At 38.2% G+C, this 25,717-nt stretch overlaps 2 protein-coding genes across 2 annotated transcripts; both read left to right on the top strand.

The window, feature by feature from the left end:
• The first annotated feature begins 401 nt into the window (after positions 1-401).
• Positions 402-2,398, top strand: epd (ependymin). The gene is made up of 6 exons (XM_042498676.1): positions 402-547; positions 740-771; positions 872-1,009; positions 1,090-1,276; positions 2,022-2,103; positions 2,250-2,398. Exons 1-6 carry the CDS (start codon positions 466-468, stop codon positions 2,374-2,376), a joined length of 648 nt encoding a protein of 215 aa, XP_042354610.1. The 5' UTR covers positions 402-465; the 3' UTR covers positions 2,377-2,398.
• A 2,232-nt stretch (positions 2,399-4,630) lies between these two features.
• stag2a (stromal antigen 2a) lies at positions 4,631-25,196 on the top strand. Its single transcript, XM_042498887.1, has 34 exons — positions 4,631-4,805; positions 8,814-8,932; positions 9,092-9,170; positions 9,563-9,721; positions 10,839-10,935; positions 11,037-11,113; positions 11,288-11,492; positions 11,626-11,777; positions 13,304-13,377; positions 13,644-13,767; positions 14,766-14,864; positions 15,096-15,175; positions 15,588-15,695; positions 16,242-16,350; positions 16,503-16,620; positions 16,827-16,930; positions 17,032-17,124; positions 17,221-17,310; positions 17,404-17,607; positions 17,691-17,761; positions 17,915-18,002; positions 18,463-18,543; positions 18,887-18,979; positions 19,085-19,259; positions 19,351-19,490; positions 19,583-19,684; positions 19,947-20,095; positions 20,201-20,329; positions 20,425-20,630; positions 20,905-21,142; positions 21,247-21,357; positions 21,525-21,651; positions 22,458-22,535; positions 23,116-25,196. Exons 2-34 carry the CDS (start codon positions 8,889-8,891, stop codon positions 23,137-23,139), a joined length of 3,828 nt encoding a protein of 1,275 aa, XP_042354821.1. The 5' UTR covers positions 4,631-4,805; positions 8,814-8,888; the 3' UTR covers positions 23,140-25,196.
• Positions 25,197-25,717: the final 521 nt, after the last annotated feature.

The raw sequence follows: 25,717 nt of genomic DNA, 5'->3' as shown, positions 1-25,717 counted from the left end.
TAGGTGTTAAACTGTAAGTCTACAGTGCATACCACTTAACCATATGTGATTGGGACACTGTTATCACTAATAGTTAATAAAAGCCAGAAACATTATTTAGAAACTCCTCGATTTCCCTCAAAGAGCCTTGATGATCATCCATCGTCCTCACTTGACCTCCTGTTTACACATGACCCTCTGAAAGGCGCAGAGATAAACAATGCTCAAAACCATTTGAGGACAGCTGCATAATCACAAAAGAAAAGATAGCTTAAGAAATTTGTTTTATCGGGTCACCACCAGCTGGGTCTAATTTGTTTAGACAGCTTGATGTTTGAAGTCCTGGGGCCTTTTTACGCAATACGTATTGGCTGCGCCGGGTTTTATCCCTATAAAAGCAGCATTAACTTTGCTGGAAGGTAGATGCGCTAAGGGTTGTTTTTGCCATCTCGAACTTTACTGTGTGACTCCCTCTGGACCAGGAAAATGTACGCGGCCGTAACACTCTTCGTCCTCATGTGCCTGACTGCCACCACTCATGCAGATCCCCACCACCATCAGCCTTGTCGTAAGAATTCGCAGTTCTGTCATTTTGTGATTTGGTTTTGAGTTGTCTGTGTGATAGGTAGCTTATAAGACATTTCCTATTTGCGTTAACAGCAAAAAAAAGTCTACAGTTTGCCTATAATTATTAAAAATGTGTCTAATTTTTGATATTTTGTGTGCATAAGACCCATCTAACTACCCCATTTTCTTTCAGATTCCCCCAATATGACAGGGTTCATGACTGTGGTGAGTTTTTAAATGTGGCTTTCAAGACAAATAGTTCTTGTGGTACTTTTTATAGCACTTTTAAACAATGTGTTGATTTTTTTTCTTAATGTGAAATTAGTTAGCCCTAAAGGGTGAAGTGAAAGGATATGGGGCATTCACTTATGATTCAATGGGCAAGAAACTGAGGTTCAGATCAAACGAGAGCCACCCCACGAACACATCACTGGGTCTGGATCTGCTGATGTTTTTCGAAGAGGTAAGTACGTTCTGTTTTTTCACTGTTCACTTGATGCTGTTGTGCATCTTGATAAATGAATTTGTATCTACATCTGGCAGGGGATATTCTATGAGATCGACAGCAAAAACCAGAGCTGTGAGAAAAAAGCATTGCAGTGCACCCAGCACCCTCTAGATATCCCTGATGATGCCACGTTTATGGCCACGGTATACCATGGGAGTCCATCCATTGAAGGGGAAGGACTGAAAACCAGTGTATGGACAGGATCAACAACAGACTCGAAAGGTGAGACAGGCTATAAAAAATAATAGGTAAAACCTCCTGAGAACTGAGCTTTGGTTTGGTATGCATTTTGAATTGCTCCTACCTATTTGGGATAAGTAAGACCTGATAAATAAAACAAACTACAAACCCCCAACGATCTCACAAGAGGGCATCTGGTGTATCTTTAATAGTCAAAACTGTATGATTAAGTATAAACCTATTTATTTGCCTGAAAATTGTTGTGCAAAATTGCAAATAATGAAACATTTGATGTTTTGTAATTCTGTGGCTTAGGGATCACTGCTCAAGTATAAAACTGTTCAGAAATGGTCATTCCATTGCCTGAACCTGGCTGTGTAAAAACGAAATGGCAAATAATGCAACATATCAAAAAGTCTTGTGTTTTTTTTTTTCAACCCTGTTTTAATTTGCACTGCTCCAAACTCCAAGCTAGGAATGTCCTTTTTGTTTATAGAAACAGAAAATATCACTAAGCATAAAAAAAACAAACGGTTTCAACGAAAACATTGGATCTTTTTTTGTGTCAAGATCAGCAATAGAATGATTTGGCTGCCGTCTTGCTTTTATATGAATTAGTGTATCATGCTTTTGCTACCACTAGATGGCACATAAAAGTGTCTAGAGATGAGGTATAAGGTACTAAGTATAAGGTCCTGCAATCCCAAAATGTAATGTCCTCATATGAGGACGCAGGGTTGGTAATACATGCCAGAGTTTATTATGTTTTCTGTCTTTTCTTTTTCAGGCCACTACTCCATGACTGTAACCATGGGATGTTTGCCTGTGTGCACTTTCTACTTCCACGATACGTCATCATTCTTTGTCAGGTTGGTGTTTGTGTGTTGCTGTTTTTTTAATGCTTGGAGTAATTCACACTCTAGAGATGTTTATGCAACTTTCTAGTATCTTACTGATGGTCTTAATGATGGTCCTTTACAAATCTTCATGTTATTTTTGTATAACTTTCTCGCAGCCTTACAGAGGTTGAAACCGAGATCAAGGATCCTGATCTCCTGGTGGTGCCCTCCTTTTGTGTGGGACAGCCCTTGGAGGAGACGCCTGAGGGGACAGTCCATAGCTTCATGAATGAGTTCATGTAGATGAAACCTCGCCAGCAGAAAATCAAACCCCTATCCAAGTGTGGCCTGCCAGAACTTTAGACTCCTCTCTGCTTTGTTTAAATGTGTGACTCGAGTTTTTCGTGTGACACTGCACTACATCACATCTGTTTCAATCTTCCACTCCCCTATGAAGATATGGCTTTGAATGGATCATCCTGTATACATACACTTTGATGTAAAGAAGGGCGATGTGACATGGGTTATAGAAGTAGTCATAATTACTAACAGTTTGGTGGCTTTTCAAGTTGGTACTGCTTACAAAAACCTGTAAGATATGATTAATGGAACAATAAAATGTCAAAGCTGTCAAAGGTGTGAACAGGAGTTTTTTCTTGGATGATTATTTCCTGATGAAGTCTTTTGACTGGACTTTGTGCAGCTTTTGAACAAGAAAGTTTTGCATCAAGACACTGCAAACCATTCCAAACTCAGTTGGTCCTTCCTGTGCATTTTGTAATCTAGAAATATCCATTAAGCAAAGTGTACCACACAGGGCATTAATATATCACATGAACTTAATAATTTGAGTGCTGTTAGTAAAGTCTGACATTTGCTGCCCCCAAGTGGCCCAAGAATCAATTCTTGAAGGTTCTAATCTGCTGAGTCAGCAACCTTTTAGCATATTCTTTAAAACTGTGGTCCCAAACTTTTTTCTTTAAGGGAGTTCCTCTCTATCAGAGTAGATCAGTGATCCCTGACATATTTAATGCATATTTCAGATTCAATTCGTAACAATAACAGTACATAACAACTGATAAACTGCACAATTAACCCAAAAAGTGAGCACAATAACTGTAGGAAGTTTGTGTAAAAAGAGTGATTTGGTACAGTTTGAGCAGCTTACTGTGAATATATTACATCAGAGATCAGTTTCCTGGCTTTTAGGAACTTTTAATAATTACTTTTAATTAATTACCTGTCTATATTATGGTTCTAAACAATCATACATACTTAATATTCTTCTTTTAATAATAATAATAATAATAATAATAATAATAATAAAAATACTGTTTTCTTTGCCTGATACTTGGCCATAGTTCAGTTATCTCTTTGGTTGTTTTAACTGTGTACTTTTATAGTGCAGGATGAGGCTGTTTAGCAGGCAGTGAGGGTTCTGTGAATATAGGTTCAGGTCAAGTCCAGGAGATTTTTGAAACATTATATCTGAAATAAGAATCTAAACTTTAAAAATAAAAATTGAATTGAGTTTTTCCTTAGAGAAATGAATGAAATGCTGAGATGTAGGCCTACTTTGAATGTTTTAAAAGTTTTTTTTGCACCCTTTCAATCAAGATGGCCTTTTGACCTCCACAAAGTTTTGGCAAGCCCTAGTGGGGGTCGGGAACCGGAGCTTTTATGCATCTGTGTGCATCAGAAGGTTTCTATGATTTTAGCCTGTCTGCAGGGTTTGTTTGTTTGTTTGTTTAATTGTTGTTTGTTTGTTTGTTTGTTTTCCTCAAGGGTGTCAGGCAAGTGCCAGCAATCAAGGTAAAAAAATGTGCCCACATTATCAAACTGACCCAAGTATTTAAGATGTAAATTAGTATGCTGCAATGTATTGATGTTAGTTTCCAAAAATAATATTTTAAGTATACTTTTGTTTTTGCTTCTTGATAGTGTCAGGTTATTAGTTAGCCCATCTTTTTCCAAACTTAACATTAGATCTCTATTGAATCTGTACTTTCCTCTTAAGGGACTGTTTGCTATTTATGCTGGTTGGTGCAAAACTAGGGAGGCACTTCATTACATTTATTATGCTCTGGGGGAGTTATGTTTTTTGATATATCCCAAATCCCAGCATTTATCATAACCAGAAACTGTGAATTATGATTATTTGTGGTCATGTGTTGTGCACTTTCCCTAGTTACTGAAGGCAGGGTCATGTTATGTACCTAAAAAGAAAAAGTCACACTCCATCCACCCCCGACTCTGATAAATAAAGTACAGTCTCTAATTGCAGGTAAATTTGACATGTATAATTTCACATGCAACATGAAAGCACATTTGTGATACAGAGTCCTCGATATTAAATTACCTCTCCACTTACAGACACGCAGATTAATTTCAGACTTGGATGCTATTGCTTGAAGTGGATATTTTCCAGCAGAGAGACTCCATAAACGCGCTGAAGAGGAGTCTTGCCCTGACATGATGTGGCCTCTCTAACATGCGGTTCAGGGAGCGGCCGACAGGTGGTGTGTGTGCTACATGCACAACAACGAAAATACAAACTGAACCTTGCTAGGTTAGCCACCGAGGAGCTTCTTAGCGTGAGCTAGAAATTAAAACTATCAGTTTTCACCTTTGGAAAATGACAGTTTGTGCAGCAAGTTAACGAAAGCATCCTCTTTGCAAAGCTCGCAACGTTAGGATCATTTGGTCTCAATCCGCGTTTGATTTAAAACGAGGTAAGTTGTAACGTAAAATGGCGGATAGCTAATGTTAACATCCAGGGAGTTTGTCATTGATGCTGCTATATTAGCTAGCTGAACAGGTACTTGGCGGTAGTGTTAACAGGAGACAATAACGCAGGATTATGACTTTATCAGAATAAATTTAAATTGAGGTGATTAATAATGGAGAAGTAGCATTCCAGCTGCTGTTTAGAAGTGGTCCCGTTAGCCAACTAACGTTACAGCTAACGACAATGCTAGGCAAGACAGCAACTAATCCAATGCTGAAAATGTAGCCATTGACATCCAAATAGAAATCCTAATCGTAAAGCTAGCTGTTCGGTGCGAATAACGTGGCCAGTGACAGGGTCTAAAGGTAGCTAACTGGGTAATATAGCGGCTAACATGCACACCAGTCAGGTTAGCTCGTATTAGCCAGAGAGCAGCTCGGCCGTCGTAGCAAAGACGGCACGTCAGGAAGAGATGAGAGTGGATAGGAATCACCAGATACACCAACATCTGCAGCTGCGTTTGTAGTTCGGAAGTAAAGTTATACAACTGCGCGTGTCAGAACTGTTTTGCAACAATATGACTTGCTTTATATGCAGAGTTTCCTAAAACAACCACCTGACAGAAATACTTCTATTACAGTACTTCTCCAAGAAAGTACCGTAACGCCACATTGAATCCAGTAACGTTACGTGCTCGTATTTATGGTCTTTGGAGTCTGAGCCCTCGTCTGCTCGGGACAAAGACAGCCGTGTCATGTTTACATTGCACTTCGGGATCGTCAGCTTCAGTTACTGTGTGCTAGTGTTGTGTAAACACGCCCCCACAGATTTCCCTTCTCTGACATTATCTGTTGTAACGGGAAGTCATTGAATTGCGAATCACCAGTGTGTATTTATACCCCTTACGTTATTCGTCCAGTTTAATTGCATAATAACCCTGTAAGGGTTCGACCGATATTGTTTTTTTCAGGGCCCATACTGATTATTCATAGTTAACTGGACCAATAAGCGACATATGGAACCAGTATGCATTTACAATAAAATGAATTTCAACTTTGTAATATAACAAATTCCAACACAAACCTTTAGCAAATATTTAATCAAAACACACACTTTCATACACAGCAAGTTCCCAGCAACTTTTTCTTTAATTTTTTATAAACCTTAGTTAAAATTTAAATAAAAATGAATAAATAAAAATAGCTCTCTTTGGTTTAACAAAGTAAAAGGTCCTGCCATGCTGACACTTTCTTTGCACTTTTTAATTGATTAAATTTGTTGGTGATCATTAAAATTAAATGGATAACAGATAATCAGCAAAATGCCAAATATCTGCGCCGATAATCGGCCGGGCTAATAATCTGTCGACCCCAAAACCTTATAGAAAATACTAATCATATCAGGTTCATGCACTTAGTTAATGAACTTTTCCTGCGCCTGACCTGCAGAAGTATGTGTGAAGAGCTGGGTTAGTCCTCTCCACAATGTCTTACAGGCACCTTTGGAGGAGTTGGGCATTTCCTAAACTAAAAATAACTTCAGTCAGCGCAAGGAATTTGTTTAACAAAACGAAAAGATGTTTCCCAGGGTCAAGCATTCATGGGTTTCCGGTGGTTTAGAAGACCACACACACACATCCCTGACAGTGCAGTGTGGTGTGGCCCAGAAAATGATTCATCATGTCTGCAGCTTTCTGCATGCTGTCTTTAGCTCATTTATGTCAGTCACATCAGTTGCGAATCAAGTGTTGGTTTCAGTAAAGATGTCCTACTTCTTTGTCAGATTACCACCCAGTGAATGGTAAATGGACAATTTTAGCTTGAGAAAACCGCCCACCTGTCTCGCTCAGTGGAATTAGTGATCACCTTTGGGTCAAGAGTTCAATACAGGTCTAACAGTTGGATTAAAACACATTTGTGAGTGTGGCAGTTAAACACAATTCTGATATATCATGCTCTGTATGCAGGACTTACAGTAAAAAAATAAAGAAAAAAAGACATGATTTTGATATAATCATTAAATTATTTTTGATTGCTCAGCTGCAAGTAGTCATACACTATTAAATAATTTGCTGTGCCACTGTACCATATCTGTACTGGTTATTTCTGTCAGTCGCCTCTTTGTATTGCTCGTCCAAATCTGGTGATTAAACTTAATTGGTCACTTTATCAGTAGAGGGTAATTTTGCAAGCATTGACTCCACCACTTTTGCTTTTTAAAGTTGTCAACTCTGATTGAATCCCATAATGTGTTACCAGAGCCCAAAATAATGTGTTTATCTTGCGTATTTGAGTGTCAGTCAATAAACCCCGACTGTTAAATTAGCAGTTATATAAAATTAATTAAGACATGCAGAAAATACATAAAATCCTCATGTATGTGATGTATTAACTAGCACATATTTGGTATTTTATTCACTGAATGACAAACGGCTAATTATCTGGCAGAAGTAATATCAGTCATCATAATGTTCATTAACTGATTGATTACATTTATTCAGCACTAAGTGCATAGAAAACTAGAATTTTGTGATTCTGAGGATGACAGAAAAGTTGATTAAAAATATTTTGTCTGTGTTTCCAACAGTGCAATTTATTTATAAATAGCTGACTTTTAAGCTTGGAATTATCTGCACAGTGAGAGATAAAAGCAGGATTTAGGAGTTCTCGGTTTGTAAAACTGTAGAGCTGAGATTTGCAGCGAGTCAGTGAAATGACTAAGAAAAACACCCCCATCAAGGCTTCAACAAAGGCTTGTTTGTTGAGGAGAGCTATGAACAAGCTGTGTGATCGAATTAGATTTGTATTTAGGAATAATATATATATATATATATATTTGTAAATCAGTTGAGATTAATTAATTGTTCCATCTACAGAATGTCAGAGAATTTTGAAAAATGTTGATCCACAACAGACAAATACAGCAAATCTTGACATCCGAGAATATGGAACCATCAGATTTGATTGATAATTAACTTAAACAAATTCTTGATAATTAACATTGACTGTGCTAAATTTGCTGTCGTTTGGCCTTTTTCACAGTTGACAAAAGGGCAAGCACAGGTGTTAGTGAAAAAAAAAATTAAATAATAGCTCCAGTCTATTCGGGTGCCTCAGTAAGCCATGACAGTGTAACAGTGAGCCAACATGCACAATACCAAGACCCTGAAACTGGAGCACCTAAATGGAAATTAAGCCATCATTCATTTTAGCTGCACCTCGACAGCTTACTCTGTCTGTTGGTCAGGTCACAGAAATGTCCCCACCCTTTGGCGGCTACAGTTTTTTTTGCCCTGGCGGGCTGAAATTTGGCATGGAGGTTGCAGCTATTTGGAATTCACACTTGTGTTATCTATATCTGTGCTTTTTTTAGGCATTGCAAATGCACCCATTGTGCCTGGCTTTAATAGTTAATATTTATTTTGGTGAGACACACTGAACAGTGGTAAACAGTGTCCTAGTTAAGGTGTACATTTAGGAAAGCTTGTAAAGCAAAAAGTTGTGAGGTTATGAGCAGGAATTTACAATTTAGAGCCGCTTATATGCCACTTACATAAGTATTTACCAAGTTCCTCGACCGCTACTACCATGCATTGATTGGGATACACAATATAGTTGTTAAAAACGTAATTTCGCATGTATACAAGTACATGACTCATAAAACTTGTAATGGTTTGCTATCAGTGTAATTGAGGCGATTATTGTAATTATGATTAAATGAGCCACAAAAAACGCCATCTTTTTGTCTTGGATTTTATCAAATGTTCAATATCTGCACGTTCATCGTCATCATGTTGTAGACACATAGACACTGACTGAAGTGTTTGACTGGTGCATCTTAGAGCTTCATGTTCTCTCTCTGCCAGTAGAAACATATATGTTGTCTTTGTCCCTGATCCTGAATGTTGTATGCGCTTTTTTTTAGGTAAAATGTGGTGTGGTTTTTTGTGAGTTCTTGCAGTGTTTTCATTGTTGTTTATCAATAAACTATTCTCATATGTCTTATTTTCCAGGTGCAGATACCTCCTCGCTTTTGGGTCCAGGGCAGTAGAAGCACCCACTCAGCAGATCCAGAAAATGTTACAGAAATGATAGCAGCGCAGGATTTGCACACAGAGTTTCAATTTCCTCAGTAAGCAGAGCATTACAGACATTATACTCTCAAATTAAACCTGTCTTTGAATGTTTCTTTGTATGTATGCATGGGCACTGTCATGTTCTCCTGAGGAACTTAAATGTTATGTTTGAGGTCTGTTTCATGGTTTTAATGACTTAATCTGGTTGTGCACAGAGAGGCAGAATCGCAGTTGTCTTCAGATACTGACCTTGAGGATCCTGATGGCAAAAATGCAAAGACGGGAAAGGGCATGGTATGTTTTTCGGACCTTTGATCGTCATTTAATTATTTTCTGTTTACATGCATGTGTAATTAGGGAGGCTTGAGCCAATTTCAACATGCATTTGGTGGAAGGCAATGAAACACCCTGGACTGGTTCCCAGTGCATCACAGGACTGACACAGAGTAGAAACAGTGTGATGTTATGCAGCAGCTGTGTTTGATTGGAAAATAAATTATTCCTGTGTCAGTGCATCAAATGTCTGTGATGTAATTCAGTCCCACACTGAGACAGCTTTTCAATTACTGGCAACTTGATAAGCTGTTCCGTCTACACGCACATTTAATGCACATGCACTGTGTTTAGAGTTATGATAACACAATAACACACTTTTATCCTCTGTTCATAATCTTTCTTCCCAACAGGCAGCCAAGAAGGGGAAGAAGGCGTTTGGAGACAAGGCCAAAGGTGGCGGAGCAGGGCGGGCCCCCGGTGTTGGCAGGGTGAATGGCCATCATCAGGAGAACGGGATGGAGAATATGACCCTGTTTGAGGTGGTTAAAATGGGGAAGAGTGCCACACAGGTGGGTACACATTAGTGTGGTGTCTTGTGTTGTAGTTTCTTCATCTTTTTTTTCATTGTTGTGTTGGTCTGATAATAATTTGACTGGTGTGGTAGCTATGGGTTCCATTTTCATGCCTCCGTATTGGCAATAATTGTGGCTGGAGGCATTATGTTTTTGGATTTTTTTGTTCGTCTGTCCCATACTTGTGAATGCAATAAGAAATTCCCTCAGGAATGCCTTCAGGGACTTTCTTTAGCTCTGGCTTAAACGTTCACTTGGACTTGATAATGAACTTTTTAAAATTTTGTTAGTTAAAGGTCAAACGTCAAGGTCACTGTGACCTCCACTGTCTCATTCTTGTAAAAGGCCATATTCTGGGAACCCCTTGAGAGAATATTTTCAAATTTGGCACAAACATCCACTTTGAGTCAAGGATGAACTGATTATATTTTGATGGTAAAAGGTCAAAGTTACTGTGACCTTGTCTGTCTCTTTCTTGCGGACATAATGTCTCAAGAACACCTTGAGGTAATATCTCTAAATTTGGCACAAACATACACTTGGACTCAACAATGAAGTGATTAAGTTTTGGCTATCAAGGGTCAAAGTCATTGTGACCTTGTCTCTCAATCTTGTGAACATGTTATCTTACGAACACCTCAAGTTAATTTCAGTGGTGTAATGATAAAAACTTGGTGTTCAAAGGTTAAGATCACTGTGACCTTGTATCCATCTCATTCTCATCAATGTTATATATCAAGAATGCAAATGTGGCACAAACGTCCATTCACACTAAAGAATGAACTTTTGTGATGTCACTGTAATGTCACAAAACATGTTTTTGGCCATAAATCAGGAATTCATATGACAATTATGACAATAATATCTAATAGGATAAAATAATTACATTTTATATCCAAAACGTCAAATTGCAACTTCACTGTGACATCCTATTGTTCTGCAAAAACGCTCTTCTGGCCTTTACTAAATATCATGTATATACAATCGTGAGGCAGTGATTCTAGTTTTGAGATTAAATTGTTTTGGGGCAACATCATCATCCCAAACATGATATTTTGATTTTTTTTTTTTTTTTAAAAAGTTGTCTTTGTCATGGTCATATTTTATTTTCTAGTCTGTTATTGATGACTGGATCGAGGCATACAAACACGACAGGGACATTGCTCTCTTGGACTTAATCAACTTCTTCATTCAGTGCTCCGGCTGTAAAGGTAAGTATCTGACACGATGCTTCTGAATATCTGGCGGGTCGAGTGCCTGAAAGCAAATAAATATGCTGAACTTTGCTGCTGTTGTTTGCTTCTCCACACAGGTGCTGTGAGTGGAGAGATGTTCAGACATATGCAAAACTCTGAAATCATCCGAAAAATGACAGAAGAGTTTGATGAGGTGATACAGGCTGTATTTTTTACATCTATCTATAATAATTAGTAGAGCATATTCATAAAATATTTGCCATTATCAGATTCCAGCATGGGATATGTTTGTAATGTGGCTGACACGAAGGGAAATAGATGTAATCCTCCTGACCTGAATCTGATTGTCTCTGCTGTAATCAAACAGGACAGCGGTGACTATCCATTAACTCTGTCGGGACCACAGTGGAAGAAATTCAGGATAAGCTTCTGTGACTTCATTGCGGTCCTCGTGCGTCAGTGTCAGTACAGCATCATCTATGACGAGTATATGATGGACACAATCATCTCGCTCCTCACCGGCCTGTCTGACTCACAAGTCAGGGCGTTCAGACATACAAGCACATTAGCAGGTTAGTTTGAATGTGCGCGTTTCACTTTGGTGTTCTGCTTTTCTGCTCTGTTCCTCTCTGCACGCTCATGCCGTTATTGTGCAGAAACCGCTATTCCTTCGGGTGCGTATCTGAACTTTGTCATTGTCTGCAGCCATGAAGTTGATGACAGCCTTGGTAAACGTCGCTCTCAACCTGAGCATCAATATGGACAACACGCAGAGACAGTATGAGGCGGAGAGGAACAAGGTCGTAGCAAAAAGAGCCAATGACAGGCTGGAGCTCCTGTTACAGAAGCGTAAAGAGGTATCTATGTTTCTCTCAAATATTGGGTCTGTCTGTAGTTTCATTACTGACATATCACAACTGCATTCATTTGCATTCTTTTATATACATGTGTTTATTATTTATTCTGTAAATTGATATATCTTTATGTCTATTTGTATGGACTTTGCACTGTCTGATGGATGATAAATAGCACTTTGTGTTCTTACTGTTTACAATAACAATAACATTTAGGAGTCTTCTTATATAATATATAGTGGTCCTCATGCAAGAACCAGTTGTACAAACAGGTTGATTGTTTTGTGGCACATTATTTAATACAATATTTGCCGTTTGCCAAATTTTGACATATTTATACATTTCTCTTAGGTGTAGTCCACACAAACATGGGTATTATTGAAAACAGGGTTTTTCCCTCCTTCATTCTCAAAGAAAAATCCCGTCCACACATGCACTGTTACGAAAAAATCTCCCGACAAATAAAAACTAAAAATTCATTGTGGTGCCTCTCTTCCCAGATATAGTGGAAGAGTAACTGTACATTTATGCTAAAACATCCAAAAAGGTTAGAGCATCCAACTATTTTTGCTACATCTGCCATTGCACAAAATTTCGCCCTTATTTCTGACGCCTCACAAAGAAGGTAATGGCATGCACTCTGAAGTCAAAAACACTGTGTTTCTAAAAATCTTCACCCTGAACGCAGTTTTACAAAAGATCAGTTTTCAGTGATCTTAAATGCAGTTTGCATGTTGACAGAGGCCTAAACACAAAATACAAACAAGATACATTTTCAGATTTGCTTGTGTACATGAGAACAAGGCCTTAGGTGTGAAAAAAATTTACAGGTGATTCAGACCTGCTGTAAAAATCGTCTGCCTTTCTCCACAACAGGGCAAAAATATTTTACATTTAGCCAGGAATCATAGTTCATATAAGTTAACTTGGAATTTAAATAAATAAAACATATAACTAAGATAACCTTCATGCAAAATATCATTCTGTTCACCAAACCATCGTCACCGTGGCTGTTTTATTTTTAAAGAGATTTTTATTTTATTGGTTTAGTTCTGGCACGGTAACTTGTAGCTTTCAGTAGTTGTTAGGAAATTGTCTCACTTGCAAGAGTCCAGTATTATCCTCTTTTGCACCAACATTGTAAAATCACCTGCTGGCAGCTATGATATCATCCTGTCTAAAAATGTCCGTGCCTGCCGGCGTATACCTTCGGTCATTCCTTTTTATATTTGTCACTGCACAGCACTGTTCTGATGACACATCGCTGGCATCTACAGCATTAGTATTTTTTTAATTGTGTCTTATTTGTTGGTAATTTCAGCCAGCGCAACAGATTTGACAGTAAGAACATATAGAATATTTAGAGCCTTTCCCATTAAAATCGATAAAATGACTGCTAACAGATGTCTTTAAAATCATACTTTTTAGTTTTTGTGTTGGATGGTTAACCAACACAGAACAACGGCCTTTTGTTTTGGCTATATTCAAGTCAATATTTTAAAAAGTGTCATTTTGTGTTTATCTTTCAGCTTCAAGAGAATCAAGATGAAATTGAAAACATGATGAATGCAATTTTCAAAGGAGTGTTTGTTCACAGATATCGGTAAGTGAATCCCTGATTGACTTACACTCTGCATGTTGACTGTGAGATTTCACCGAGGAGCCTCTAATCACACTTGAGTCCTTTCACAACAAGCAGGGACCTCTCAGTGTTCATTGGCTTTGTGGCGCCCTCTAGTGTGAAATTCATGTCAACACAAAAATGAGTCCATGTGATTTTAGTTGGAGATTAAACAGCTGATTGTTTACAAAATGGCATGTTGCATTATATAAATGACTAAATGTAATGATTTCTGTTGTGTTGGCCAGTGATGCCATTGCAGAAATCCGCGCTATTTGTATTGAGGAGATTGGAGTGTGGATGAAACTGTACAGTGACGCCTTCCTCAATGATAGTTACCTGAAGTATGTTGGCTGGACAATGCATGACAAGGTGAGCTCACAGACAGTCACTTTTTTTCTCTAGAAAAAAATTAACCTTGCCTTAAGAAAAACAGATAAAGTGACAAAAACATGTCCAAATGTAATTTAGCAGACCAGGTTCTAACCTCAGTTTAAATCAGATGAACCAATCCTATCAGTCTCAGTAAAGTCAAACCTCTTTACAGGAAGATTTTTGCTGTGAAAAGCAGCTTCTATCGCTAAATTTCATTTTTCCTTTTTTTCAGCAGCATTTATGCTCAGAGCTTGTGCTTAGATGTTTTTTTAGGGTACAATTATATGATCTTTTCATATTCAAGGGCAGGCGCTGGGTGCCACTTGTGCCTACTCTGTGCCAACTTTCAAGGGTGAAGAGGCAGGTTGTGCCTGATGTTGCTTAGAGACCTTGAGCAGCACCAAGAGCCTACTTACTGGAATTCCCAAGTGAAAATCCGATCTTCTTCCAGGCGTTAATTGTGTTTTAGGCCTAAAATACTGTCCCCGGGACAGATGTAAAGCTCTAGGTAGCCCTGCATTAAAATTATCAACTTCCTCCCCATATTAATCATAGACTGACATTTTTGGAAGAAAGGCAAAATGTCTACCAGCTGTGATCGGTTTCACCTTATCAAATGACATGCTGTGTGTATTGCTGCGTTTTTTGTGAAAGCAATTCATTTTAGGCTCCAAAAAGCAACATGCGTACCTGCCCTGAATCATGAAGAAAATTGCAACCATATTAGTATAAAAAAAGCAGAACCCATGACTGTTGGATGTTTAAATGTTATTGCATCCATATCATCCTTCAATCAAATTGAGATTTTTAATTTTAATTTAATTTTTTAAAATTAATTTGTAGAGGAATGGAAAAAAATAATTCTTACTGACGTGAATCATTATATTTTATTTATAGGGGTACACAATAATAAGCGTGTTTAATTGGTCAAAGTAGAGCATGAGTTTTGGCATTCATTATGGTAAATAATTATTGTATTTGTACTGTGACTGCAGCAAGGTGAGGTGCGATTGAAGTGCCTGACAGCCCTACAAGGCCTGTTCTACAGCAGAGAGCTCGGCGCACGACTGGAGCTCTTCACAAGTCGCTTCAAGGTGAGCCAGCAGCTGCAGCACTACAGCTGTAGTTAGAGGCTTTTTCTGCATCATTGAAATGTGTTGGAAATTTACAAGCTTCTCAGTTGTTGCATCTCTAAATGCCGATAACTAAATAGTAATAACATGATTTTGACTTCAGTGTCCCCATGTTTAATATGGCAACTAATGTTATGGAGATAATCTAGATAAGATACTGTGTCTCAATCATAAACCTACTGTCATTGACAGGACCGCATTGTGTCTATGACTCTGGACAAGGAATATGATGTCGCAGTACAAGCCATTAAACTTCTGACACTTGTCTTGCAGTGAGTAACAGCGTCATTCTGTGTTTGATCTTGTTTTATGAAGCTGTGTAATGTGACTATAAAGACAAAATACTCATTAAAGTAAACATAATAAACACAAAATCTCTCTGCAGATTGGGATTTCATATATTTTGGCTCAAATTAGAGACATTAACTTTGACCATAAGTGCTCACAGATGGCTTCATTTTTGTTTATAGCTGAGATGACAATTACTGAGTCTAAAATGGGGAGAGTATGACCATATTTTGTTAGATCTGATATTTATACTTTCTCCCTTAATCCCAAAAGCCTGTATCAGAACATTTTAAACGGATCGTTTTACACTTTTAACTTACCTGTGCTGATCAAACATTTAATAGATTAAACTGTTATTGCTGTTATTATTAAGAAGACGTTCATTTCATCTAACAGGAGTAGTGATGAGGTTCTGACAGCAGAGGATTGTGAGAGTGTGTATCATCTGGTTTACTCTGCGCATCGACCCATTGCTGTTTCAGCTGGAGAATTTTTGTTCAAGAAGTAAGTGTTATTGTTACTTTTGAATCTTTTAAAACACCTGAGCTGTTGATGGAAATGGTTATTATACTGTATGTCCAGCACATTTAGGGCACAATACAGCTCGGTTTCACATAAGCTCACAGTGGATTCCGAATTTCATCTCGTTTCACAGCAAAAAAAACCAAGCCCGCTAAGTTAACTGTGTGATACTGCATTAAAACTATTGATGTAGAAACAAAAATATCCATTGGGAGTTATGTTGAATCCATCACACAACTACCACCCTTTAACAGAGCATCTAAGCAATCTATCCTTATAGAAATATGATGGTAAAATACATGTGAAACATACATATAACCTGCAACTTCATTATCATGAAGTATGCAAACAGCTGAAAGCTACTTTAATAATTGTATGAAAACTTGTAGGAAAATCCTGTGAAATCACAAATGCGTGAATCCTGATCCCTAAAGTGTGACACCACATGAGACTGCAGGCAGAGCATTATTTGTTCCACCTACCTTTGCCAGACATTTTTAACAGCTTTTTGTATTGTGCTGACTGAAGGCTCTTCAGCCATCGAGGGCCTGAGGAGGAGGGATTACCTCGGAGAGGCAGGCAGAGTCTCAATGGCAGCCTCATCAAGACTACTGTCTTCTTCTTTCTGGAGAGCGAGGTAATCTGGCCTTTGTGTCTCATGACGTTAACCCCGAGCTTATTGTTATAAAAAATGCCCATTTTAAGAAATCTATTCGTCTACTTTTGAGTGTTAAGACTGTAATTCATTTTTATTCATTTTTTTATATTTAACCCTTTGATGCTTTACAGCTGCATGAACATGGGGCCTACTTAGTGGACAGCCTGTGGGAGTGTGGGTCAGAGCTGCTGAAGGACTGGGAGACCATGATCAGCCTGCTGCTGGATGAGCCCATGTCGGGAGAGGAAGGTAAGTATCCTCTCTTTCGGACAATCACTGGTTCAGATTTTCCACTCAAGTATAAGGAAAAAGCAACCTTTCTTTCAAATGATTTTGTCTTTTTTTCCGCCTAGTTTTTGGGTTAGTTTTAGTTAACAACAATAACCTTGGTAATCAGGTAGTTGGGCAAGTCTTTTCATTACATCATCAGTAACTGTCTGCGTCTGCGATTTTAGCCCTGACTGATCGCCAGGAGACGGCTCTGGTTGAGATCATGCTCTGTGCCATTCGGCAGGCCTGTGAATGCCATCCTCCGGTAGGCAGAGGCTCGGGGAAGAGGGTGAGTGTCTGGTTGCCATGCATGTTACAATGACTGGATTAGCTTTGTTTCTTAAATTATTTTATGTCATTAACTTGGTTGGGTTTTTGTGCATGGAAAAGGTCCTGACTGCAAAGGAGAAGAAGACACAGTTGGACGATCGGACACGGATCACAGAGATGTTTGCAGTTGCACTGCCTCTGTTATTGGCGAAGGTGATTTGAAGAACTGTCATTGTTGACTTGTATGTTTGGACAACAGCTTTTATTCATAACCATTCAACCTTACAACTTCCTCTTTTTTTATCTTAGTACTGCGTTGATATTGATAAGGTGACCAATTTGCTACAAATACCAAAGTACTTTGATCTTGACATCTACACAACTGGCCGGTTAGAAAAGGTTTGTCAGTTTTTACATTTTATTCTGGACTATATAACTTCTATATTAAACACGGTGTCAGCGAAATGATGTTTTGTGCTCTTTCTCCTTAAGCATTTGGACGCCTTGTTGCGGCAAATCTGGGAGGTCCAGGATAAGCACACAGACACTGAGGTCCTGGAGGCCTGCTCCACCACCTACCACTTCCTCTGCAACGAAGAGTTCACCATCTACAACCGAGTGGACATCGCCCGCTCCCAGCTTCTCGATGAGCTTGTAGACAAGTTCAATAGACTCCTGGAGGACTTCCTGCAAGAGGTGGGTGCTGTAAGATTTGTCCACAGGTGCCAAGGCAAGTTTGAATGTCTGTGATTTCATAGGTATGATCTTTTGTTTGTTAGGGAGAAGAACCAGATGAGGATGATGCCTACCAGGTTCTATCTACACTGAAGAAGATCAGCGCTTTCCACAAGTAAGGCAGTTAACATTTTTCCTCATGGTTTCAATGTATGTTGAGCGGAGTAGTAACATTTTCAGGTTGGCATTTAATGAATAAAATATGTATTTATCACGAATTACGTTATTTCGTGTTATTCATCATTTGCGTTTTTCTTTTTCCCTCCAGTGCACATGACCTCTCGAAGTGGGATCTCTTCACCAGCAACTACAGGCTACTCAACACAGGTCTGCAGAACGGGGATATGCCTGAGCAGGTAACAGCAGAGTCTTCTATTACTTTGTCAGCAACTTCCCCAAAATGCTAAAGCAACATTATCAGTCAGTCAATGCTTAAGTATCCAGGTTACAGTTGGCTTTCTTCAGTAAGATAATCATGTAAAGAAGGCACTTAGCCTCAGTAGTCAGGGAAGGTTATTACAGAAATCTTGGCCATTTATACGAGTAACCAGGTTTATAATCAGCTCTTTACAGGACAAAAATTGCACACAGGAAAAGTGGCAGAGCATAAAGAAGAGATAATTACACATAGCAGTGCATCCTTGTTTTTAAAATTCCATCAAATGTCTGACTTAGAGTGAGATGAGCAGAAAGTAGCCTCTAGGTTATTTGTAGGTTATTGCGGCATTTGTAAACATGTTCTCTGATAATCTGCATAGCCTGATTTGAACAGTAAAAGTACGGCTCATCTAAACTACTCGTCCCCTTCCACCACAGATTGTGATTCAGGCAATGCAGTGTACGCATTACATCATCCTGTGGCATCTGGCGAAGGTTTCAGATGGCAGTTCATTAAAGGTATTTACATATCAGTCATGAAATGATTTTTTTTTTTTTTAGCAAAATGGTGCTTAAAAAAATACTTGGCCATTGTACTTTTCAAAAGACTGATTTTTGGCAATAATTGACAGCCGTAAGTAGCAAAATCCCCTCTTGAAATCCAGTTTTCATTAAGGGTAGCTGGTTTGAACTGAGATACTGTGTTTTAGCGTATTTATTTTTTGACCTGCTGAAATATTACTTTTTAAATTCATACAGATGTATTAATACTTTGACAATCATAACTGTTATCTGTTTAATTTGTAAGGATTGTACTTTGTTCACTTACAGAAATGTTTAACCGATAATTTGCTCTTTTTAGGGTGATATGATGACCTTGAGAAAGCAAATGAGAGCTTTCTGCCTAATGTGTCAGCGTTACCTAAACAGCATCAATAACGCAGTTAAAGAACAGGTGGGCTGATGCTGAAAGGGCGTTTTATTCCAGACCTTTCTATCTGGCCATTCTTCAGTGGTACTGAAAATCCTCACAAATGCTAAAATGTTGTGTTTATTCCAGGCCTTCACCATACTGTGTGATCTGCTATTGATCTTCAGTCACCAAATTATGTCTTCAGGCCGGGAACAACTGGAGCCTCTGGTCTTTACGCCAGACTCCTCTTTGCAGGCAGATCTGCTCAACTTCATTCTCGATCAAGTGTTCATTGATCAGGACGACGATAACAACAGCACAGGTCGGCGTCAGTCAACCAACCAAACTAAAATTTGAAACTACAAATCATTTAAAAAAAAATGTTTATATGATTTTTGTTTTTTTTTTCCCAGATGGACAGCAAGATGAGGAGGCCAGTAAAATTGAGGCTCTGCACAAGCGAAGAAACCTTCTAGCTGCCTATTGCAAATTAATCGTTTACAATGTTGTGGAAATGAACACCGGAGCAGATATATTTAAACAGTATATGAGGGTAGGTTTAACCCCCTTTTTTGTAATTAATTATAGGAAATTCCCCCTGCCTTGCTCTTTTTGTTAACAGTGTTCTGTCTTTTTTGTCCTTAGTATTACAATGACTATGGAGATATCATCAAGGAAACGATGAGCAAAACAAGACAAATTGACAAAGTACAATGTGCAAAGACACTCGTACTGAGCCTGCAAATGGTAAGATTCATTGATGGAGACTCAGTAATTTGTAATTTGACAACATATTTATTGTTGTTTTTTTAATTAATTCTCTTTTAGATATATGAGTAGATGTTAGCAAATCTTTTAGAATATATGAAACAAAATCTAAAACATTTCCTCACTTTAAGTTAAAAGAGATCTCACATGCGTTACATCCAGATTTAGACCTCTCTGTCTGTGAAACCATGTGTGAAGAATTGTGGAGGGAAAAAAAGTGTATTTCTGCTTTCTTTTGCAGTTATTCAACGAGATGTTGTCTGAACTTGGCTTTAACGTTGACCGCTCAACATCAGCCTTCTGCGGCATAAAAGAGCTCGCCCGACGCTTTTCATTGACATTCGGCCTGGATCAGATGAAGACCAGGGAGGCTATTGCTATGCTACATAAGTAAGTAAAAGTCCTGAGCCAAAACGCTTTAGTTTACAGCTCTGCATGCAATACATCTGTGTTTTAATGAGCAAGGCAAATCTTTATTTCCCCTTTGTGTTTTAGGGATGGAATTGAGTTTGCTTTTAAGGAACCTAGTCCCCAAGGACAGGGGAGTCCGCCTCTCAATCTAGCTTTTTTGGATATCCTGAGTGAGTTCTCCAGCAAACTAATTCGACAGGACAAGAGAACAGTGTAAGTAAGATGTGTGTCGTGGTTTATATGTTAAGCATAGAGCTAACGAGGAACTCTAAAAATGTCCTAACTGATGTATTCTGACACTTGTACAGTCACATGTACCTGGAGCGATTCATGACCATTCAGATGGCCCTGCAGCGAGAGGACTGCTGGCTGCCCCTCATCTCATACAGGAACTCCTTGCAGGCTGGAGGGGACGATGACACCATGTCCGTCATCAGTGGGATCAGCAGTCGAGGCTCCACCAGGAGTAAGAAGCCCAAGCCAGCTGCTGCTAGCAAAAGGAAATTGCCTGAAGGTGAGCAAATCTGACATCATTGTACTTTGATTGCAATATGAATTTAGCTGCAACATGCGACAATCTGCAAACTAACCTAATGTTTGATGTATTTCTCTGTTCCCCGTCTCTTGGATTTATAGAAATCTTTTCACCAGTTTGCCATTGAAATTGCTTAATGGCAAATACAGTTACAAAGTTGGAAATGCTTCAGTGTTTTGGGGATTTTTAAATAGTCATATATGTGTATTTCCACAATGAGTTCTGACATTGACTGAGTTCTTTACTTTTGCAGAAGAGAACAGCTGCAGCAGCAGTGATGCAGTTTGGATGAACCGTGAGCAGAATGTGCAGACGCCAGTGATGATGCATTCGCCCCACCTCACCTCAACTGTACTGAGGGATCCAAAGAAGATGAGGCCAGAGGACAGCTACACGGCCGCATACACCATGCCAACGGAGCAGCATCCCCATCAACCTGTGCCTCCCCAGCAGCAGCCACACCATCACCACCAAGCTACCATTGACTACAAGTATGGAAATATTTCTCCATACCTATTCCTTTACCATACCTTGGAATTAATATCTGCAAATGCTGCTGCATATTTTGCTATAATACTGAACACTGTACCCACAGTACCCAGGTTACTTGGATGTTGACACAGAGGCAACAAGCTGAAGCCCGTCAGCAGCAAGAGCGGGTTAGCATGCACTATGCCAAGATGAGGAATCACATGCAGCAAGCAATGTAAGATGACCTCCTCTTTAGAGTACATTACACAGGCCTGAATAGTGGAGAAAAACTGTGAAATCTCATCGTTTTGTTGTTGTTGTTGTTTTGAAATAACATTTAAACAATAGACAGTATGTGAAAAACGTATTTCCTATTTACAAATACCTGTGTGTATTCCTCAGTCGTCGAGGCTCAGGACTCATGGAGGATGATGAGGAGCCGATTGTGGAGGACGTGATGATGTCATCAGAGGACCGCTTGGAGGACATCAATGAGGGCATGGATTTTGACACGATGGACATCGATTTGGTAATTAAAATTGGGGGCAGGGGAAACAAATTGTAAATACAGCTCTGACATACCATCACCCTTTGAGATTGCCTTATTCACACATTCAGCAGTTACAGAGCAGGATTATCATTCATTTAAGCAAGGTTGGAAATTCACTTTTTTGTCCACCTGCCACTCAATAGGTTATCATTGTTGTATTGGCTGGTGAGTGAAGCAAATCTTGCAGCCACTTGCATATATTACCAGCATTTGGCCGTTGGCCGGTGCTAATTTCCAGTCAGAATGTAAGTCTAATATTTACTCTCGTTTAGCGCTGTTTTTGGTCTCTACCACTTCCTGAGTGAAATACATGTCCGGCTCTTTGATGGCAGAATGCTCCTTTGTTTACTCTTTAGTTACTTAATGTTTCTCTCTGCTGCTCTGTGTTGACCAGCTAGCGTATGGTGGGGTTTTCCCCCCAAAAAGCTGGACTGCTAAACATTGAGCTGAAACTAAATTATAATAAATCTCCTTTTACATTGTCACCATGTTTTCACATTGCTAACTGATATGTTGATGCTATGACAATAGTGATTATTGCCTTTGTTCATGTGGTTTCTGTGTAACACAAATACAGTCAGACAGAGCCTTTGGGGCAGTTCTTGGACAAATATTTACAGTAAATGTTAGAAGTTTCTCATTTCTGTATGACCCCCAGTCATGCAGTAGTTGATTGCACAGCTTTTCCTATGCATTTTTTTCCAGACTTTGAAGCTCAAATGGCCTTTTATATCTTGTTTTTACATTTTGTGGAGCATCGTTCTGACTGAGCTGTTATTTTTCAGCCGGCATCGAAGAATCGCAGAGAAAGAACCGAACTAAAGCCGGACTACTTCGATCCATCTTCTATCATGGATGATTCAGTAAGGATTTTACACCTCTCATAATGCTGTTCAATGATATATTTATTTTAAAAATGTAATATGTAAATGTAAGTGCCCACAGTTAAAAAAAATTTACGCATGTTATCTTGAAAAAACTTGGCTTTCTTATGATAATGACTGAAAGACAATTATGAATGTAATTTGTTGTCCATACAGTCAGATATTACACGTTACAGCATTAATCCACCAAAACTCGATCTTTAGAGTATGAAGTACTCACCTGCTGTTGGATTTAAATCTGACTCTAAAACATATGTACTTTTCTCCATCATCATAGTGATAGATATAAATTACAGCACATACTATGTACAACCCTAATTGCAAACATGTTTCAAATTTTTCATAGAAATGTCTATGAAACCCCTGCACTAGTTCTTTTTTCAATCATGTAACAGCCTGTATTTGCAAAATGGAAAACACAGTCAACATAATATTACATGTATGAATGTCTAAACAGTAATATGTCCTAAAAAAAAATCTGTCTAGGCTAAAAATCGAACATTTTGTTTCCTATTTCTAAGATAGTTGATTTCTGAGTAACTCTTTTGTTTGTCTTTAGGTTCTCAATGTTCCGATGTTCTAAAACAAATTGGACACATCGAGGAGAATGTGTTATCACAGTCCTTAGAAGATAAGGTGGATGACTGTTGTCTGCGAAAATCGTAATGGAGCAAAATGGACTGCTAGAAATGGTTTGTGTGACACCAACGTTTGCCTCTTTAACACTTTGTTAAAATGTAGAGCGAGAGCTTGAATTTGAATTTTATTCTGATATTTTCACACACGGGACTTTTGTCACACTGCAGCAGAAATGTCTGTTTTTGTTCGGCAAACCCTGAAAAACAACTTAGCTCACTAAGTTGAAGCAGTGCAGACGTTATGCGGCAGGTGCATGGTGAGGGGACAATAACAGACTGAAATTCAAATGAATAATATATACCTTTAATCTTTTTCATTCAGTAGACAAAAATTGTCTGATGTAAATACATAGAGGCCGATATACATGTGGGGTGAACACAATTTCATGAACACCAACTGATAGAAATATAATAACCCTGCAAAAAAATGCTACCTTTGTGATGTTTGTAGCAGTCAGTTGCTGTTGAACACTGTAGTGACACTGCACTTTGTCACAGAGGCATTAATTCAGTCTATGGTCATTTTACAGCCATATTTTTAGAAATGATCATAAGCTCCAATCAGTGCCTCTCTGACGCAGTCTGAACAGAAATTGAAGATCGTACGCTTCGTAAAGGCAACATTTATTGCAGGGCTGTTGAATTGGACTGCGCTACATTGTAAAGGTGTCAGTGATATTGTGTTTACCTGCTGTACTTTTAAACTGTAGACTTTGGCATGGCATGTAGCCATATATCAAAATATGTACACAGTAAAGTATAATGTGAACTGGCGTCTCATACTGTTCAAAGGCCTTGCCAGAAATGATATACGACATTCTCAGATTTCTTTGTGATGGTATTTTTTAGAAATGTATGTGTTCTGCTTTTATACCTTATAGATGACTTTGATTTATAGATATTTTGTAATGACAATCAAATGTAAATTAATTGTTTCTAATCATGTTATTTCACATAGATGCTGAAATAATCCTTTTTAAATGAAAATTATTATGTTACTATAGATATGGCCAGCTGTTTGTTATTTCTTTTCTCCTCTCTTTAATGAATGGGTGCAATGTAATGCACCGCTCAAATGTGGTAATTTGACAAATCGATGGTTGCATCTAAAATTATTTTTTAATATTGGGAGCACTCACAGTGTCATACATAAAAGTTTGACTCAACCTTAATTAAACATGTAATCTCTCATATATCTTGACTATTTTTCTCCGCTGTATAGTATCTAATAATAACTAAGAAAACAGACATGCCGTAGCTGCAATCTTTAAAATAATGGAAATGAAAAGTGGTTGAGAAAGGTGTGTGTTGTTTGTTTTGTTTTGAGTTTTTGTTTCCAGTTTGCAAGTGTGCAGTTGTTTTTTTTTTTTTAAAGCCAACTTATTTGATGAGCCACTGTTGTGTGTTTAAGAGTTATAGAATTATTCTAAATTACAAAGTTTTAGAATTCTTTAGACAACTATCATAGTATCAGAATTGTATATTATACAATTACAGATGTGTAATATATTGTGAATCGGTGCTCATTTTATATTTGCAGTTTCTGTTTGCTTGAAATTTTAGGGAAAGGTTAAATAGAATGTATCTATTTGAGGTTAACCTACTAATTTGCAAGTACACATACAGTACTTTGTTTTGTTTGTCTTTCAATGGATTGTTGCGATATTTCTTTACCTCTGTGTATTGGCCTGGTTGGCGGATTCAGATTTAATGGAAAATAGTGTATTCACATTGTAGTTAGATACAAAACCCTAATAATTTCCTCAGATTCTCACTGTAAACTGGAGAAAGAGATCACATGGTCTTGAACATTACCATACACATACTGACTATTCATATAAGGCAGATGAAAAAAAAGACATCTTAGAATTGCCTGTAAATTTACATTAATCCTTTAGTTTTGAATCTCCTGTTTTGCATTGAACTGCTGAAAATGTGCATACATCTGTATGTTTACACATATTTAAATATTTGTGTATATTAAATTTGTGTTTTTATTCTATTTGTGTCTCATTGCATCCTTTAAGATTTGTATTTTTGTCTGAAGATGTAACTGAAAAAATTATTGCAAAGGGCCAAGGCTGGAGTTGGACCCGTGGCCACTGTGTTGAGGACACAAGCTCTGTATTTGGGGTGCCACTCTATCCATTGAGCCACCAGGGACCCTGAGTCAATACATACTTAATGATATCTTTTGTAAAGTATTCTGTACTTAATACTAATTACTAATGACTACTGGTTTTGTTCTAATCACAATTTATCATTAATCTGGAAAATAATAATTTAAAAGGTTTTCAGGGATGAATAAGGTGCCAGAGTGCATTGAAAACCATCAAAATAGAGCTTGTTCTTTAAAAAAAAAAAAAAAAAAAAAAAATTCCTGATTCCCCCCCCCCCCCGGTCAACCCTAATCATGTCCGAGCAAAGATCCCAATGTCCTGAAATCCTAGACACGCCCCTGGCAAGCACACATTACAAGCAAACGGTAAATAGTTTGTTCAGATGAAACTGAAATACAGTGCG

Source organism: Plectropomus leopardus, chromosome 13 (genome assembly GCF_008729295.1).
Source record: "Plectropomus leopardus isolate mb chromosome 13, YSFRI_Pleo_2.0, whole genome shotgun sequence".
Taxonomy (NCBI): domain Eukaryota; kingdom Metazoa; phylum Chordata; class Actinopteri; order Perciformes; family Serranidae; genus Plectropomus; species Plectropomus leopardus.
The sequence above is the reverse complement of the archived record's forward strand: the minus strand, read 5'-3'. Positions and strand labels throughout refer to the sequence as shown.

What these genes read in the sequence shown, in the direction of transcription:
- epd (XM_042498676.1), top strand. Translation starts at nt 466, where the DNA reads ATGTACGCGGCCGTAACACTCTTCGTCCTCATGTGCCTGACTGCCACC. An exon ending in CCACCACCATCAGCCTTGTC is followed by an intron (nt 548 to 739) that starts GTAAGAATTCGC and finishes ATTTTCTTTCAG; the next exon opens with ATTCCCCCAATATGACAGGG. An exon ending in TGCTGATGTTTTTCGAAGAG is followed by an intron (nt 1,010 to 1,089) that starts GTAAGTACGTTC and finishes TACATCTGGCAG; the next exon opens with GGGATATTCTATGAGATCGA.
- stag2a (XM_042498887.1), top strand. Translation starts at nt 8,889, where the DNA reads ATGATAGCAGCGCAGGATTTGCACACAGAGTTTCAATTTCCTCA. An exon ending in TGACAGAAGAGTTTGATGAG is followed by an intron (nt 11,114 to 11,287) that starts GTGATACAGGCT and finishes GTAATCAAACAG; the next exon opens with GACAGCGGTGACTATCCATT. An exon ending in CAACTGGCCGGTTAGAAAAG is followed by an intron (nt 17,311 to 17,403) that starts GTTTGTCAGTTT and finishes TTTCTCCTTAAG; the next exon opens with CATTTGGACGCCTTGTTGCG.